The sequence below is a fragment of the Poromitra crassiceps genome (genome assembly GCF_964638095.1).
Source record: "Poromitra crassiceps genome assembly, chromosome: 4".
Lineage (NCBI taxonomy): Eukaryota > Metazoa > Chordata > Actinopteri > Beryciformes > Melamphaidae > Poromitra > Poromitra crassiceps.
The window spans coordinates 57,380,207-57,399,448 of NC_139626.1; the positions used below are offsets into that span (position 1 = coordinate 57,380,207).

A 19,242-nucleotide genomic window follows, 5' to 3' on the forward strand; every position below is an offset into this window, starting at 1 on the left:
GCAGTAAGCTGTTGTGTGGTTGGATGTCTGAACGCAGTAAGCGGTTGTGTGGATGGATGTCTGAACGCAGTAAGCTGTTGTGTGGTTGGATGTCTGAACGCAGTAAGCTTTTGTGTGATTGGATGTCTGAACGCAGTAAGCTGTTGTGTGGTTGGATGTCTGAACGCAGTAAGCTGTTGTGTGGTTGGATGTCTGAACGCAGTAAGCTATTGTGTGGTTGGATGTCTGAACGCAGTAAGCTGTTGTGTGGTTGGATGTCTGAACGCAGTAAGCTGTTGTGTGGTTGGATGTCTGAACGCAGTAAGCTGTTGTGTGGTTGGATGTCTGAACGCAGTAAGCTGTTGTGTGGTTGGATGTCTGAACGCAGTAAGCTGTTGTGTGGTTGGATGTCTGAACGCAGTAAGCTGTTGTGTGGTTGGATGGCTGAACGCAGTAAGCTGTTGTGTGGTTGGCTGAACGCAGTAAGCTGTTGTGTGGTTGGCTGAATGCAGTAAGCTGTTGTGTGATTGGATGTCTGAACGCAGTAAGCTGTTGTGTGGTTGGCTGAACGCAGTAAGCTGTTGTGTGGTTGGCTGAACGCAGTAAGCTGTTGTGTGATTGGATGTCTGAACGCAGTAAGCTGTTGTATGGTTGGATGTCTGAACGCAGTAAGCTGTTGTGTGGTTGGATGTCTGAACGCAGTAAGCTGTTGTGTGGTTGGATGTCTGAACGCAGTAAGCTGTTGTGTGGTTGGCTGAACGCAGTAAGCTGTTGTGTGGTTGGCTGAACGCAGTAAGCTGTTGTGTGGTTGGCTGAACGCAGTAAGCTGTTGTGTGGTTGGCTGAACGCAGTAAGCTGTTGTGTGGTTGGGACGGGACTGTGGATTTGAAAGACATTTAACGCATGTCAAAACTTGCACTGCCCTCTGTGAACTTTCCTCCAGCTGGAAATGCAGAGAGGGATGTTGAGTGTGTGACAGAGAGAGAGAGAGAGAGAAGTTGAATCAGAAGGAGTCACCACACACTATGTGAATATAAAGCACGTTGAAGGAAATATCCAGACTCTTACAATGTTAGATATAATCAATGTGTGATGTTCTAGTTATTTTGTGTCATCAACACTTTTTTGGTGACCCCACTTTCCCTCAACCTGCTGCCTGATCTAAATCTGCTTCAGTTAGTGATTTCCTCCATGTCCCAGAATGCCTTTCAACAACCCCCAGAGAACGGGCTTTTGCTCAAAGGTGGCTGTAGGTCAGGGTCGGAATTTCATCATTTTAGGGGCCAACTGTCCTTCGGCATCACATTTGTTCAGGGCACAAGGCCACATGTCAGGGCACAAAGGCCATTGCTCTGTTGACATCATAAAGAGTGATTCTTCTGAAATGTGTGTTAAAATGAGCCAATGACACATCCTTTGCATAGGGCAGGTTACATTAAACTGAGACCACTGATGCTTTTAAAGCAGCTGACGGTAGCAGGCTGGTAGCAGGGCCCTGCTGCCAAGGTGGCCTTATGGATCTCAGGGCATCACGGCCAGAGGGAGGGGCAACACAGGCCATGGCCTGATGGCCTCCATGTAATTCCCACTCTGATGTAGGTATGCCTATACTTCTGCTCTCTCTCCTGCTCCTGTGGGTGGAGAAACTGCTCTCTCTCCTGCTCCTGTGGGTGGAGAAACTGCTCTCTCTCCTGCTACCTATGGGTGGAGAAACTGCTCTCTCTCCTCTTCTACGGCGGATTTCTCCCTGTCTGATTCTTGAACGTCTCTTCGTACAAAATGGCGGGACCGACACCAAAGCCTACCAAAATGTTGGACATCCTGAAACATTTTCTCATATCCAACTCTATTGTAGCTGCTGGAAACATCTGGCCAGTGATCCATGGGGAAAAGTACAGGAAACAAAGAATTGACCCATAAATCCACATAACATAATAAATACATAACTGGCGCCGACCGCATGAGAAGTGAAAATCATAAAAATCACCCCAAAGATCCAGCTCCTCACTAGGATTATTGTTGGCAGAGACGTAGACTCAGTTCTCAGTCTGTACGTTTCGCTCAACTAGAGACCGAGGACTTTCTCCCACACCAATCGGTGACATGCACAATTCATGTGCTAATAAATGGATAAAATCAGAAACAAATAATGCGACGTTGCTTGGGTCATCCATGTTTGAAAGAATGTTCACTGCCGAGGATAATTTGGGGGAGAGCATCATTCATTTGCAGTAACGCGACAAAGGGACGTAGGTGCGTTAGCATGCGTTCTCGCCGCCATTCTGTCTGTCTGTCTGTCTGTCTTGCATTTAGAAGACCCAAGACGATTGGTAGGCGGAGAGCTCCAATTGTCTAGCATCGCAAGACTAGCACAGGAGCAGATCATGTGGGTCCAATTTATCGTACGTCTATCTAATATGAAATCTTTTCTCGTTAATTATCATGTGGGTCTAATTTATCGTACATCTAATAGAGAGGCAAAGTGGAACGCCACTTCCTGCTTCAGCACTGTACCAGAGATTTTCATCCGCCATTTATTTTCCCATAGACATTTCGTAAAATGCTTATAAAATAGTTTTATTTCGTCAAACCAAGCGGTTCAGCTGACGCTATAATCGGGAGAGACCATAGAACATTTCACTCGGACCAAAACTAAAAAACAACAACATTGAAAAAATATTTTCTTTAAACCCGCATTTCTTTACGTTTTAGTCCCAGTGAAATGTTATGCGATCTCTCCCGTTTCTAAATATATCTGTACCGTTTTGGTTTGAACCAGTGAAACTATTTTTATACGCATTTTACGAAATGTGTATGGGAAAATAAATGGCGGATGAAAATCTCTGGTACAGTGCTGAAGCAGGAAGTAGGCGGTCACTTTGCCTCTCTATATGAAATCTTTTCTCGTTAATGATCATATGGGTCTAATTTCTCGTACATGTAATATGAAATCTGAAGTAGCAGCCATGAGTCCTGACCTGTAAAACACACAGAAGAGTAGTTAAGAAGCTGTTACCTGCTCTGCGGCCCGGTGGCTCTCTGGCGGGCGGTGGTGGTCTGCTGCCGCCCTGCTGGGGAGAGGGAGAGGGCGAGGGTGGAGGGGGCGGGGCGTGGCTGCGTGAGTGGCTGCCGCCCGACGGGGTCTTTTTGTGCAGGGAGTTGTGCCTCTGGGGCAGCTCCGGAGCCCCGTCTACGTGGGACGGCCCGTTGGAGACGCCGCCCGACGGGTGTCTGTACGGCGGCGGCGGGGGAGGAGGCGCCGAGGAGCCCCCGGTGGGCGGTCTGGGCGGAGGAGGGAGGTTATTATTACCGTTAACTACAACAACGAAATGATGAAAAACGAGGCGTGATAAAACAATTGAATTCATATACTAGCCTGGGTAAACCCAGCCCCCCAGTGACCTGCTCTCAGACAGACCCTGCTCACTACTGAGAGCAGGTCACGTGGCGGCTGGGTTTACCCAGGCTATTCATATACACATGCTGTAAGCCTAGTGTTTTGGGTGCATTCTGATTGACATAAACAGACTGACTGACACACTGCTTTTCTAGCTGTCTTTTGTGGATAAGTTGTTCATCTGTTCTAAAAAGTAAAAAAGTAAAAAAAATTAAATGGTATGATGTTTTGTTGAGTTTTTATTACACAATAATTTTAATGGTTTTTTTTTAAATGTCGCAGCATAAAAAAATTAATAAAGAATAAATGAACAAACCCGCTTTATATAAAAAAAGTAATTAAAACTAAACCTGAAAACCAAAACCAACAAAAACCAAGGAAAAATGCCAAACTGTAATAACCTTGTGGAGGAGGGAGGCAGCTTCATGGAGGGAGGCGGGGCCGAGCTGGGTGGGGCGGGGCCACGGCTTGGCGTCGGGGGGAGGGGCTTCTCTCGGCTGTGATTGGAGGATGAGGAGAGGCCCTTCTGGTTGGGGGTGGGCGGAGCGTTGCCACGGCTGCCCCTGTTGAAGGGCGGGGGAGGGGGTGGGGCTGAGGTGCTGTGCTTCATCCCGCCGCCTGTAGACAGAGATGGGATATCGTATCGGTAGCCGATACTGACATCATTCACATATCGGATATCGTATTGGTAGCCGATGCTGACATCATTCACATATCGGATATCGTATCGGTAGCCGATGCTGACATCATTCACATATCGGATATCGTATCGGTAGCCGATGCTGACATCATTCACATATCGGATATGGGACTGACGTCGCCGATACACGTTCCGATCCAGATTCCATGCATAGCTTGTGCTGGACCATAAACCCACAGTAACATAACACGAAACGGTGATAGTAAGTACCGTAAATTCCGGACTATAAGCCGCGGCTTTTTTCCCGTTTTTTGGCCTTTTTTGCCCCCTGCGGCTTATATAACGGTGCGTCTTATCTATGGATTTTTTCCAAAAAAAAAAAAAAATCTCTCTTTTTTAGCACTCTTTCTAACTATAAATCCACTTCTGTTTTAATTTCCTCTCTTGCCCTCTTTTAACAACATAACATAACATAACATAACACAACACAGGTAAGCAGAAAGAAAAAGACGAAGCAATCACGCCATGAATGAGGAAATGACTCACCTGCTGGAGGCTGGAGATACACGCTTGGGCTAAACTTTTACTCCGTGAAACACTATCGATTAAGTCCGACATCGCTCAGAGGTTTTGAGCAGCTTGAAAACAAGTTTGAAAACGTGCAGAAGTCCATCCACTCACTCACTAAAGAAACTAAGGCAACCGTGAACAGAGTTTATAATGCGGAAAAGCGCATCCGCGCACTGGAGGACAAAAACAACACAGTGAGTCCGAAAATGGATAAAATGCAAAATCGAAACCCTGCACACGCAGGTTGATGACTTAATCAGCAGGAGTAAAAGAAATAACATTCGCCTGATCAATGTAAAAGAGGAGCTGAGATTGGTGACATGGACGCTTTCGTGGCAAAATCCTGTGTTACATCCTGGACCTGAAGGAAGGCGAGAAACCACCAGAGGTGGACAGGGCACACCGGGCGCCTCGGCCACGTCCAGACCCCGGCCTGCCACCGAGGGCCATCTTCATCTGCCTACTCCGCTGGCCCGACCGTCAACTCATCCTCCAGGCTGCGGGGAAGAAGCCCCTCACCTGGGAGGGTACGCGCTTTTTCGTCCGCAGGACCTCTCCGCGTTGGTGCAACAGAAACGCGCAACATACAACAGCATCATCGAGTCAATGGATATCGCTTTGGCGTACTGTACCCAGCGAGACTCGTCATAACCAGACCGGACTATCTTTAGCACTCTTTCTAACTATAAATCCACTTCTGTTTTAATTTCCTCTCTTGCCCTCTTTTCACCACACCGCGGACACTGTGTGCCCAGCGGCGGAACAAGAGCTCAAAGTGAAACTGCCGAATATCTTTTGAGTTGGACTGGTCAATAGTACTGTGAGTAACTAAAATAAAAAAATAAAAAACGGAATTCTCTCTTCTTTAGCACTCTTTCTAACTATAAATCCACTTCTGTTTTAATTTCCTCTCTTGCCCTCTTTTCACCACACCGCGGACACTGTGTGCACTGTAAAAAAAACAAAAAATACCACAATGTGTGATTTTGTCTGGGGATTAGTGACCTGACTTTTGTTTTGTTGAAATGTTAATAAATGGGAGCTTCCCCAAACAGCCATCTGTTCCCAACAATCCCCTCTGTGCACGAAGCCTTACATATGGTAATTAAACATCAAAACACCCGCGGCTTATAGACCGGTGCGGCTTATAGAAGAAAAAAATAGTCACCTTTGAAGGTGCGGCTTATAGACCGGTGCGTCTTATAGTCCGGAATTTACGGTAGTAGTAGTGTAACGTTAGCAGTTAGCTAACTCAACAACATGTAATTAGCTTTGGAGATATTTTAGTCTTATACATATTTTTTTTTACCAAATGTGGTAAAGTGGCAGGAGTGTTTAATCTTCGGTTTGTTGAAATGTTATTTTAATTATTTTGAGTGAATTCATTCTTTTGGAAATATCTAATGACCTTTATTACTTGTTTAATCTAATGTTGTGGAGTATAGAGTACCACAGGGATGACGTATTTTTGTAGGCTCTATCCAGAAATCGCCGCCATTTGGTTCTTCAGTGGAAAAGTCTATGGGGTTTTAGAATGGGGATTTCACTTAAATGCCTAAAATAAGGTCTGTGGTTAACAAAAGTTTATGGGAACACAAATTTGGGTTCAGCAGGATACTCTTCACAAACGTGAATAACTTGTATGCCTTTTGAAGCGTTTTATAAGAATTGTGTTAAAAAAACGCATTTACGTTCCAAAAGTCAGAAATGTTATTCACGTTTGTGAGCTTGCAGAACCCAAATGTGCGTTCCCATAAACTTTTGTTGACCACAGACCATATTTGATGCATTTAAGCGAAACCCCCATGTTAAATCCCATAGACTTTTCCACTGAAGAACCAGGAAGTATACTTGCGGACTCCTTCCTGCTTCATTCTATTATGAACAATGTGCTATGAGTTAATAGGGTTACCAAAACCAAGTACCAAATGATGTCAGAGTAGGAGCCAGCTTCTATCTAAAGGTGGATCGGAATCAGCACGGTATCGGCGGATATCCACATTCAGGCATCAGAACGGAACGGGAACTGAAGAGAAGGGGATCTGGTGCATCTCTACCTGTAGAGGAGTGGGAAGAGCCGGAGGAGCTGTGGGGGCGGGAGATGTCGGGGAGCGAGGGGCGGTGGGAGCGCTGGTGCTCCGGCGGGGAGGGCTTGTCCACCGGGGAGGGCGAGGCGGAGCGGCCGCCCACGGGGGGGCGCGGGGCGGCCGGCCGGGAGCCGGGGGGCCGCAGGGCCGACCGGCCTGCCGTGCCGTCTGCAGGGAGGACACACACACACACACGCACACACACACGGAGGTCAGGACAACACAACAACGTTGTTTTTTAACGATAAGAGGAGCTGTCCATTAGCACCACACAGAAACCACACACTAAAAGTGAGGGGCTGTCTGCTGCAACAGGCTAATTAACAAATAATTGATTACAAATGAAATAACAGTATCATTCAACAATGGAGAAATGCATTCTTAATATAGATGATCATAATAATAATAATAATAATAATAATAATAATAATAATAATAGCATTTTTTTCACTAACATTGTGATGTTTTGCAAATGATTTGGCGGCCCACTTGCGATACCATCGTGGCCCACATGGCGGGACTAGGGAAAATGGGCCGTAGCTAGGGATAGGAAGGTGGATAGGGAGAGTAGCTATGGGGGATTTGGGTGGTGGGAGCGCGGGTGCTGCCATCAAGCTGAATGGCCCCACCACTGTGCCGTGGGCTTAAAGGTTTGTGCTTGTTGTAGCTCCGTCCACAGAAAAAGTTTGCTCCACCAGAGGTGGAGATTATTCTGCACTTGACCGCCATGAAGAGCAGAATATAATCTCCTCACCAAGATCACATGATGCAGCTGGATCAGGTTGTAGCATGCACATCTTTACTCCCTATTCATTTGAATGAACATTTCCAAAGGTCAGTAGATTCAACAACAGAACCCACCTTTAGGTGGCGCTCACCCCCAACTAGGGCTGTGAATCTTCACTGGCCTCACGATTCAATTACGATTCAGAGGGCTACGATTCGATTCGATAACGATTATCGATGCATCGCGATGCGCTATTTTGGGCCGTTTGAAGCCCAATTTGGGCCGTTTGAAGCCAGATTTGGGCCGTTTGAAGTCCAATTTTACAATGAGATGCACCCACTTTAACCCTGAAGTGTAATTATTACTTCAGACTAATAAAGTAATAAAACCACTAGTAAACCAGTAGGCGGCGCCTGGCCTGCTGTTCAGTGAGTGGCCTGACTGCAAGCACCCAAAAAAAAAAAAAAAAAAAAAAAAAAAAAATGTTTTTTTTCTTGCGATTATCGATTCTGGAATAAAAGATTGATTCAAAAAATCGTGACATTAAAAATCGCGATACTTGGGTGAATCGATTTTTTCCCCCACCCCTAGTGGACAGTATGAATATGACCAGGTGGACAGTATGAATATGAACAGGTGGACAGTATGAATATGACCAGGTGGACAGTATGAATATGACCAGGTGGACAGTATGAATATGACCTAGTGGACAGTATGAATATGACCAGGTGGACAGTATGAATATGACCAGGTGGACAGTATGAATATGAACAGGTGGACAGTATGAATATGAACAGGTGGACAGTATGAATACGACCAGGTGGACAGTATGAATACGACCAGGTGGACAGTATGAATATGACCAGGTGGACAGTATGAATACGACCAGGTGGACAGTATGAATACGACCAGGTGGACAGTATGAATATGACCAGGTGGACAGTATGAATATGAACAGGTGGACAGTATGAATATGACCAGGTGGACAGTATGAATATGACCAGGTGGACAGTATGAATATGACCAGGTGGACAGTATGAATACGACCAGGTGGACAGTATGAATACGACCAGGTGGACAGTATGAATATGACCAGGTGGACAGTATGAATACGACCAGGTGGACAGTATGAATATGAACAGGTGGACAGTATGAATATGACCAGGTGGACAGTATGAATATGAACAGGTGGACAGTATGAATATGACCAGGTGGACAGTATGAATACGACCAGGTGGACAGTATGAATATGAACAGGTGGACAGTATGAATATGACCAGGTGGACAGTATGAATATGAACAGGTGGACAGTATGAATATGAACAGGTGGACAGTATGAATATGAACAGGTGGACAGTATGAATATGACCAGGTGGACAGTATGAATATGACCAGGTGGACAGTATGAATATGACCAGGTGGACAGTATGAATACGACCAGGTGGACAGTATGAATACGACCAGGTGGACAGTATGAATATGACCAGGTGGACAGTATGAATACGACCAGGTGGACAGTATGAATACGACCAGGTGGACAGTATGAATATGACCAGGTGGACAGTATGAATACGACCAGGTGGACAGTATGAATATGAACAGGTGGACAGTATGAATATGACCAGGTGGACAGTATGAATATGAACAGGTGGACAGTATGAATATGACCAGGTGGACAGTATGAATACGACCAGGTGGACAGTATGAATATGAACAGGTGGACAGTATGAATATGACCAGGTGGACAGTATGAATATGACCAGGTGGACAGTATGAATATGACCAGGTGGACAGTATGAATATGACCAGGTGGACAGTATGAATATGACCAGGTGGACAGTATGAATATGAACAGGTGGACAGTATGAATATGAACAGGTGGACAGTATGAATATGAACAGGTGGACAGTATGAATATGACCAGGTGGACAGTATGAATATGACCAGGTGGACAGTATGAATATGACCAGGTGGACAGTATGAATATGAACAGGTGGACAGTATGAATATGAACAGGTGGACAGTATGAATACGACCAGGTGGACAGTATAAATATGACCAGGTGGACAGTATGAATATGACCAGGTGGACAGTATGAATACGACCAGGTGGACAGTATGAATATGACCAGGTGGACAGTATGAATACGACCAGGTGGACAGTATGGAATATGGAATGCCTCCTACCGAGGCATTTCCTCCGTGTTAAGTCCGCGTTTGATCCATATTTTCGTGTATCCTCGTAACATTAATAGCTCCGGTTAGCTTTAGCCGCTTTAGCTTATAAATCTATAAAATAGTTTCCTTTCCTTGGGTCGAAGTTATTTTTCTTGTGTAACAGGGAAATCCCGGAATGGAGTATTTTTGTTGAGTGAACTGAACTGCATTGAACTGGTAACATCCTGTTACCAGTGGAAATCCCGAAGTGGAATATTTTTGTTCCTTTATAAACTGAACTGAGGGAACTGGACTGAACTATAAAGAACATTCTTCTAGCCATTTAGTTCAACACAGTCTTGTGCTCCAATTATCTCACACACAAAGAATCTGGTTGGCGGTTTCCTTTAGCCTACTACACAATATAAAATATTTATGTAGAAAAAATAAAATGTGCTGCACTTTCAATTTGATGCATGAAATGTAGGCCTATATGTCAAATGGAAACTGTTCTATAATAGACTGCTACGGCTGCTTAAAAAAATCATAATCGGTAATCGGTCGGGCAGATATTTCTCATAGGCGATCGGTGGCAAAAAAGGTGATCGGAGCACCCCTAGAAACAACACAAAGGTACAATAGACACAATACCCCATAGAAAATGGCTTTTACCTCCAACCGGGCGCAATTTTGGCACACCTCCTTGGAAAAGACCTCCCATTGGCATTGGCCCTCCTCCAAAACCTCCTCCTCCTCCTCCTCCTCCTCCTCCTCCTCCTCCTCCTCCGCCTCCACCACCTCCTCCTCCTCCTCCTCCGCCTCCAGCGTCTGATGCAGAGAGGAGAGCAGTGTCATATAAACAAATAAGAAAGCAGGAAGTGGGGAACTGACTAGATCAATTTTAATATTCAAATATTCCTCATTTCCTCATTCTTGTAAAAAACAAAACAAAAAACAAAACCAATGAACACAAATAGGCTGCATTACCCAGCTTCATCTCGCCCTGTGTGAGGATGTTACTGCATTACCTGTGCTGTGGTTTGTTTCTATGCTAGCTCTACCGTCCGCAGATGTGAAGGGAGCGAGACTGAGGATACATCAGCACAGGAGAGATGTGTGGATAATTAGGAGAGACAAGTGAAACTTTCTGGTCTCCTTTCTCCTTTCTCCTTTTGTTTATTACAGGCACTAACGGCAGCATACAAACAACAACACTGTTTTTTTTATTGCGGTCATCACCATCGCTATTTTGTAATAGACCTTAAAGCAGCTACGAGCAAGATTTTCGATTGTTATTAAACAGTCTAAATTTAATATCAATGCATCACATCTTACCTCTAATAGTAGACGAGACCAACGCAGAGTAGTCTCGCTTGAACCTCGAGTGAATCGGCCAGTGTTAGTCTGTCTGTGGCCAGGGCAGATCAGGAAGTGAAATGAAACGGTTTGCAGCAGCCACTTCGGCCATAACCACAAAATGACTTCCAAAAAACCTGTTAGAATATAACGAGAGATGTTCGCGAGAGTATGCATGGCGTTCTCCTTGTTTATGGTATGTTGCTAGGCAGCGCGAACGGGGGAAGGCAGGCAGCTGCGCTTCACTTCCGGGTTTCACTTCCGGGTTTATCCGGTCCGCCGGTAGGCAGAGAGAGAGAGAGCCCCCTGGTGACGCGAGTTTAGACAGAGACAGACTTAATAATCATCAAGAGAGCAATCTCCGATTCACACGGCTTTGGTCTCAGCTACTATTATAGGTAAGATGTGATGCATCAATATTGTAATTATACTGTTTAATAACAATCGAAAATCTTGCTCGTAGCTGCTTTAAAGCAACAATAAGGCTGTAATAATTGTCAGCTGCAGCGCTGCGCGTGCAGGACGTTATGTCAACAATATGATCGCGGCGACCGTGATGATGCTGATCGAATATACTATCTATATGCCGAATTTACAAGGAGACCCTAACAATAGGTGCAAAATCTTAAGCCATGTTCCATCGATAAATTATGTTTACCAATAATAATAATCAGTGACACAATAAATTGACAGATTTTTAACAGAGCTTGGCGCAATAACCTCTCCATGCAAGACAAGGGCGTATCAGTATTAAATGCACCCGTCTGCTCAATAAGATGGAGAAGCAAAACAAACGTCCAAGCACCTTCAAATCTCCAAAAACATGTATTGAAATGTGGTAACGTGACGTTATATAATAAGAGCCGAAGAGAGGCAGTGCTGTATGTTGTCCCGCCGAGGTGGCTTGGCATGCTAGCCGAGTGGTCAGCTAGCCCCCCGGTCCCGGCTGCTCCTCTAAAATTGAAAATCCAAATCAGCGTTGACTCGTTATTTAGATGAACTGACCTCATAACGGGAATCTACGTTACATTTGTCTACTACACATTTTTTTAAGTTCATAAAGTGCCATGTTAAGATTTGTAGAGCTAAAACCATCAGCATTAGCTAGCATCAGCTAACGCTAACTTAGCATTAGCCGAATGGAATAAACAGGCGGGCGCTTGTCGATGGTGTCGCACACCTAAAGCCCAAAGCCCGCCTGTAGCCGCCGCTGATTGGTTCGACCGGACCAGAGTCGGAGGTTTCAGCCACTCAGCTGGCCCGATGACGAGATGGAGTGGTCGCATGATCTCGTCAAGATCTCGCAAGAGAATCCAGCTGGCTTGCAAGGTTAATACATCTCTATGCTCATTGGTTAGGCATCAATTCAAGCGTAAGTGTGTGTGTGTGTGTGTGTGTAAAAAAAAGTCGGCGTCATGTTACTCACTCTCTATTATAATAGGTGCGCTGCGGTCGTTAACCACGCCCACCTTCTTCAGCCTGGCACCTTTATGGATGTCTGACAGCAACGCCCCTCTGCCTTTCGCCTCGTCCCGGTTTGGCTTGCTGTTTGCCTGTGTGGACGAGAGTGAGAAGGGTTTGTTCAGCTTGGGAGGGTTGCTGTTTGCCTGTGTGGACGAGAGTGAGAAGGGTTTGTTCAGCTTGGGAGGGTTGCTGTTTGCCTGTGTGGACGAGAGTGAGAAGGGTTTGTTCAGCTTCGGAGGGTTGCTGTTTGCCTGTGTGGACGAGAGTGAGAAGGGTTTGTTCAGCTTGGGAGGGTTGCTGTTTGCCTGTGTGGATGGGAGTGAGAAGGGTTTGTTCGGCTTGGGAGGGTTGCTGTTTGCCTGTGTGGATGGGAGTGAGAAGGGTTTGTTCAGCTTGGGAGGGTTGCTGTTTGCCTGTGTGGACGAGAGTGAGAAGGGTTTGTTCGGCTTGGGAGGGTTGCTGTTTGCCTGTGTGGATGGGAGTGAGAAGGGTTTGTTCAGCTTGGGAGGGTTGCTGTTTGCCTGTGTGGACGAGAGTGAGAAGGGTTTGTTCGGCTTGGGAGGGTTGCTGTTTGCCTGTGTGGACGAGAGTGAGAAGGGTTTGTTCGGCTTGGGAGGGTTGCTGTTTGCCTGTGTGGACGAGAGTGAGAAGGGTTTGTTCAGCTTGGGAGGGTTGCTGTTTGCCTGTGTGGACGAGAGTGAGAAGGGTTTGTTCGGCTTGGGAGGGTTGCTGTTTGCCTGTGTGGATGGGAGTGAGAAGGGTTTGTTCAGCTTGGGAGGGTTGCTGTTTGCCTGTGTGGACGAGAGTGAGAAGGGTTTGTTCGGCTTGGGAGGGTTGCTGTTTGCCTGTGTGGATGGGAGTGAGAAGGGTTTGTTCAGCTTGGGAGGGTTGCTGTTTGCCTGTGTGGACGAGAGTGAGAAGGGTTTGTTCGGCTTGGGAGGGTTGCTGTTTGCCTGTGTGGACGAGAGTGAGAAGGGTTTGTTCGGCTTGGGAGGGTTGCTGTTTGCCTGTGTGGACGAGAGTGAGAAGGGTTTGTTCGGCTTGGGAGGGTTGCTGTTTGCCTGTGTGGACGAGAGTGAGAAGGGTTTGTTCGGCTTGGGAGGGTTGCTGTTTGCCTGTGTGGACGAGAGTGAGAAGGGTTTGTTCGGCTTGGGAGGCTTGCTGTTTGCCTGTGTGGACGAGAGTGAGAAGGGTTTGTTCGGCTTGGGAGGGTTGCTGTTTGCCTGTGTGGACGAGAGTGAGAAGGGATTGTTCAGCTTGGGAGGGTTGCTGTTTGCCTGTGTGGACGAGAGTGAGAAGGGTTTGTTCAGGTTGGGAGGGTTGCTGTTTGCCTGTGTGGACGAGAGTGAGAAGGGTTTGTTCAGGTTGGGAGGGTTGCTGTTTGCCTGTGTGGACGGGAGTAAGAAGGGTTTGTTCGGTCGGAACCATAGTGGAAAAGTTGATTTGCATTTTTGTGTTGGGCTTATTTTGGTTCCCAGTGATGCAGTGATGCTTTAGCTCAGCGTGATGTACTTGCTCTGTTCTCTTCTCTGGAGTCACAAAACCCCCAAAATGAGCTAGCATGGGTTCCCTCATCTCGAAGTCAATGTTTTTTTTGGAACGGGTGTTTCGTTACATGCCTGAAATAAGCTCTGTGATTTAGAAAAGTTTATGATACTTGTTCAGCAAGGTCATCTTCACAAATGAAGCACCGCTTTTATGATGTTTGAAGTGTTTTCTGGTGAGAAGATTCTGAAGATCATCTTGCTGAACAAAACCTCTAAGTAGTATCATAAACTTTTAGTGAAGCACAGACCTTATTTTCTGCAATAATCAAAAAGTACAAGTAATCAATCCAATCTAATAATCTAATCCGATAACTAATCCAAAACAAAATCCCATTTGGGTTTTTGTTGAGGGAACCCAGCGCGATGCTAACTAGCAGGTTAGCCTGCCTGGTTGCACATGCTAGGTGAACGCTGACTATTATGTAGAGTGATTTGTGCAGTCTGTCCACACAGTAATGCACTATGCCTTGCACTGTCCTGTCTGCCTGTACAAAGTGTCAGTACGGTATGTACTTTGTTATCGGTCAGTGTTGCTCTGCAGCACCAACATATGGTAACCACAACACATCCAACATATACAACAACACACACATGTAACCACAACACATCCATTTACATTCTAAATCTAACTACAGCTACTAATAAGATGATCAATAACACAAAATGAGAACACAGAAATGACAGAGCGCATCGTCCTTATTTTAAAAGATTGCGAATGATGAACTTGAGTTTTTCCAACCGTTGTTTGTGGAATAGAACTGCTACTTTATTCCATTGGGTGAATGAAGAGATTGCGACAATGCAGCTATACGCACATTTACTGTTTGAAGGCCAGTTAAAAATAGTCCTGCGGTTTTCCAGCACAGCAGCTGATAAGAACACAGAACTTATGGGAGCATGTTTATTGTGCAACTATACTGCTGCAGCTGCAAGCACAAGCATGTTGTATTCTGACTTCTGAGAGAGAGACAGAGAGAGAGAGAGACAGAGAGAGAGAGAGCAGAGAGAGAGAGAGCAGAGAGAGTGCAGAGAGAGAGAGAGAGAGTGCAGAGAGAGAGAGAGAGTTCAGAGAGAGAGAGAGAGTGAGAGAGAGTGAGAGAGAGAGAGTGCAGAGAGAGAGAAGCAGAGAGAGAGAGAGAGTGAGAGAGAGTGAGAGAGAGTGCAGAGAGAGAGAGAGAGAGCAGAGAGAGAGTGCATAGAGAGAGAGAGTGCAGAGTGAGAGAGAGTGCAGAGAGAGAGAGAGAGTGCAGAGTGAGAGAGAGTGCAGAGAGAGAGAGAGAGTGAGAGAGAGTGAGAGAGAGAGTGCAGAGAGAGAGAGAGAGAGTGCAGAGAGAGAGAGAGCAGAGAGAGAGTGCATAGAGAGAGAGAGAGAGTGCAGAGAGAGAGAGTGCAGAGAGAGAGAGAGAGTGCAGAGAGAGAGTGCAGAGAGAGAGAGAGAGTGCAGAGAGAGAGAGAGAGAGAGAGTGAGAGCGAGAGAGTGCAGAGAGAGTGCAGAGAGAGAGTGCAGAGAGAGAGAGAGTGCAGAGAGAGAGAGAGAGTGCAGAGAGAGTGCAGAGAGATAGAGAGTGCAGAGAGAGAGAGAGTGCAGAGAGAGAGAGAGTGCAGAGAGAGAGTGCAGAGAGAGTGAGAGAGAGAGAGTGCAGAGAGAGAGTGCAGAGAGAGAGAGAGTGCAGAGAGAGAGAGAGAGTGCAGAGAGAGAGTGAGAGAGAGTGCAGAGAGAGAGAGTGCAGAGAGAGTGAGAGAGAGAGAGTGCAGAGAGAGAGAGAGAGTGAGAGAGAGAGAGAGAGTGCAGAGAGAGAGAGAGTGAGAGAGAGAGAGAGAGTGCAGAGAGAGAGAGAGTGCAGAGAGAGAGAGTGAGAGAGAGAGTGCAGAGAGAGAGAGTGCAGAGAGAGAGAGAGAGCAGAGAGAGAGAGAGTGCAGAGAGAGTGCAGAGAGAGAGAGAGCAGAGAGAGAGAGAGAGTGCAGAGAGAGAGAGTGAGAGAGTGCAGAGAGAGAGAAAGAGTGCAGAGAGAGAGAGTGAGAGAGAGTGCAGAGAGAGAGAGAGTGCAGAGAGAGAGTGCAGAGAGAGTGCAGAGTGAGAGAGAGAGAGAGTGAGAGAGTGAAGAGAGATAGAGAGAGTGCAGAGTGAGAGTGCAGAGAGAGTGCAGAGTGAGAGAGAGAGAGAGTGAGAGAGTGAAGAGAGATAGAGAGAGTGCAGAGTGAGAGAGAGAGAGAGAGAGAGAGAGAGAGTGCAGAGAGAGAGAGAGAGAGTGCAGAGAGAGAGAGAGAGAGAGAGTGCAGAGGAGCGGAATCACTTGGTGAAGCATGCACAGAGGGAAACCTGCCTCTCTTGACATACAGTAACATAGGTTTTATTTCGAAAATCGACCGGATGTTTTATTTTATTATTCTCGTGAGTTCCTGCCCAGCTCGATCTGCTCTGCGCTGCTTGACGCAACTCAAAGAGAGGAGTGAAGATACACAGGCCGATTTGTTTAGTGGAGCAGAGCAGAGCGGAGAGCCGCTTCGGGGACGCCTCTGGTGAACACAGGCGCTCACTAGACAGGCTGCGACCAGCTGCTGTGTCCGCCTGGCCTCGTGGTCGTAATGCAACGTTTCCTGGTGGAGTCTCAATTTGCCCGGCAGAGACTTTAGGCAGATGGAGAGAAAATACTTGAATGGATGTGCATCAAAGGAGATTTAGAAGTGAGTAGACGCAAAGCCGTCTGAAATATAAGTAGGTAGACGGCGTCTACCCTCCACCACTACACCCCTGCCCCTAACGCTATGTTCACACAGGGCACCTACGCCTTGCCTCGCCTCAACCCACGCCTACGCCTATATACCTTGAGCTGCGCGTGCCGTGAACCTATCACACGCTTTTGTGATCACACTGCACGCCTATTCCACGTTCACCTGAGCCGAGTTACAAGCGCCTCTCCTCTCTCCCGACTGTATTTTTTTTGTCACGTGTGGTCCCGAATTATCATGGGTAGGTAAAATAAATCGGATATATTTAATGTGCTATTGATGCTGGATATGTATAACCAGGTCTCCTTCTTGGGTCACTGTTGTCATAGAGAACTGGATGCTGTTGTACTAACGCTAAGTGGATTAACTTTTCATTGTCCATCTTGCTTCTTCGGTCGCTATTCTCTCTCCTGAAGATTTGTTTACCGACGGGGAGAAAGCCCCACGTGATAGCCACCCGTCAATCTCTCTCTCTCTATCTGCGCTCAACACTGTTGTAGTAACACCATTTTATTTTGAAATTCAGTTGACTTTGCCATTTCCCACGGATATTGTCGCGTTTTTCCTTCATGGCTTGACAGAAAAGTCTGCCTTCACGCGCCTAGTCGGCTTGAAAATAGAACTCACGCCTAAACGATAAAATCGGCGCAGGTCAGGCGAGGCGTGGGTACACGCAAGGTTCACGTTGAGGCGCCCGGTGTACACAGCCTCGTTGACTAAAAAGGACGCCTATTTAAAGGCGTGGGTAAAGGCAAGGCGTAGGCAAGGCTTGGGTGCTGTGTGTGAACGTAGCCTAAAGCACAGAGGGAGAAACAGCCTGGAGTGTACCCTGAGGCATGCACAGAGAGAGAAACAGCCTGGAGTGTACCCTGAGGCATGCACAGAGGGAGAAACAGCCTGGAGTGTACCCTGAGGCATGCACAGAGGGAGAAACAGCCTGGAGTGTACCCTGAGACATGCACAGAGAGAGAAACAGCCTGGAGTGTACCCTGAGGCATGCACAGAGAGAAACAGCCTGGAGTGTACCCTGAGGCATGCACAGAGAGAAACAGCCTGGAGTGTACCCTGAGACATGCACAGAGAGAAACAGCCTGGAACGTACCCTGAGGCATGCACAGTAGGGAATGAGATGTTCATTTTGATAATCGAAAATCGGGAAAATTAACAATCAATTATCGATTATCGATAGCGTAATAATAATAATAATATATATACCGTATATATATATATATTAGGGCCTGCATTATCGATGCATCTCGATGCATCTTAAATCGATGCATCACTTTTTTCCGCAATACATGATTTTTTTTTTCTCACTTTCTTTTTTCTCACTGTGTGGCTACTTTTAAAATAAAAGTGCATTTGGAATTGCATTGTATTATGATCCATAATTAAAATAAACAACTGCATGTACTTCCATTATATTTAATTTGATTATAATTCTTAATTTTTATTTTTATAATCGATTATTGACATTTGTGAATCGATGCAGAATCGTGCACGTCCGCATCGCGATGCATCTTATAATCGATTATTTTTGACACCCCTAATATATATATTAGGGCTGGGACGGATCAGAAAACCCACGGATCGGATCGCGTGACGGATTTTGAGCCACGGATCACGGATTTTTCGGATCAGCAAAAAAAAAATATATAGGCTATATCAGATTTTTTCTCTCAAAATTAGATTTTCCATTTGAATTTTTAATACTATTATACTTCTCTAACCATTTGTTGCCCTGCACAGCTCAAAAAATATTTTTTTCTCATGACACAATTTATGCTTTTACTCTGAAGGCAAAACAACCCAACTTCCTGTTTTGTGGCACTGCGCCTAACTTCCTGCCTGTTGCTTGCTAACGTAGTGACATGACACGGGTACAGACCAGACCGGGTGAGTCTGGAAACATAACGTTGATGCTACGTTATGCTACTCGGTGGCCCCACGTGTTGTTTTGTTGTTATGTGTCCAAGGCAACATTTCACCGTCCGGTGATAATGTGTTCGTGAAACGTGTGCGCGTGTGTGTGTGTGTGTGTGTGTGTGTGTGTGTGTGTGTGTGTGCGTGTTGTGGCTCCCGCTATCTTGTGCAGCGCGCAACATGCTGCTCGCATTCCTGTGCTTTTTCAGAGGTGTTGAAATAAGTTTGCTGTCTTTAGTAGCCACTAGCCACAGCCTTCAGAGAGACTTTACAGCGAAGGGATGAGGAAGCTCACTTGTGCTTGCCATGATGATGCCTGTCTGTGTCTGGCTGCGCTGCAGGCGTTCTCATACACTAACGTTAAACGTTAAATGAAACGAAAGGGGGGGGGGGGGGGGTCCACAACGTTACGAACCGTGTGCCGAACCTTGGGGGCTGATCCGTACGGGTCACGGATTATCCGTGATCCATCCCAGCCCTAATATATATATATTTTACTCTGGTCTGGTAATAACGTTGCGCGTTCTCGGCCAGCTATAATGGCGATGCCGCTGTGTAGTAAGAATATCAGGCCAGGTAAACAAACATGTTACATGTCAGGTCACATGATGTAAGGCAATTGGCGTCTTCCAGCTTAGCTAACAGCACAAGTGTCAAATCAACAGG

The 19,242-nt window shown here is 46.2% G+C and overlaps 1 protein-coding gene across 2 annotated transcripts in view; it reads right to left on the reverse strand.

Annotated features, from left to right (window-relative positions):
* Positions 1 to 19,242, reverse strand: part of wipf2a (WAS/WASL interacting protein family, member 2a) — a 51,219-nt gene that overhangs the window by 15,885 nt on the left and 16,092 nt on the right. The window contains exons 3-6 of one of the 2 annotated variants that reach the window (XM_083635559.1): positions 12,339 to 12,465; positions 6,644 to 6,841; positions 3,778 to 3,994; positions 2,996 to 3,261 (exon numbers count right to left, since the gene is read on the reverse strand). In XM_083635559.1, coding sequence (XP_083491685.1) covers positions 2,996 to 3,261; positions 3,778 to 3,994; positions 6,644 to 6,841; positions 12,339 to 12,465 — 808 coding nt within the window. Of the gene's footprint in view, positions 1 to 2,995; positions 3,262 to 3,777; positions 3,995 to 6,643; positions 6,842 to 10,228; positions 10,344 to 12,338; positions 12,466 to 19,242 lie in introns of those variants that run through there. The other variant, XM_083635560.1, reaches the window with a different exon arrangement.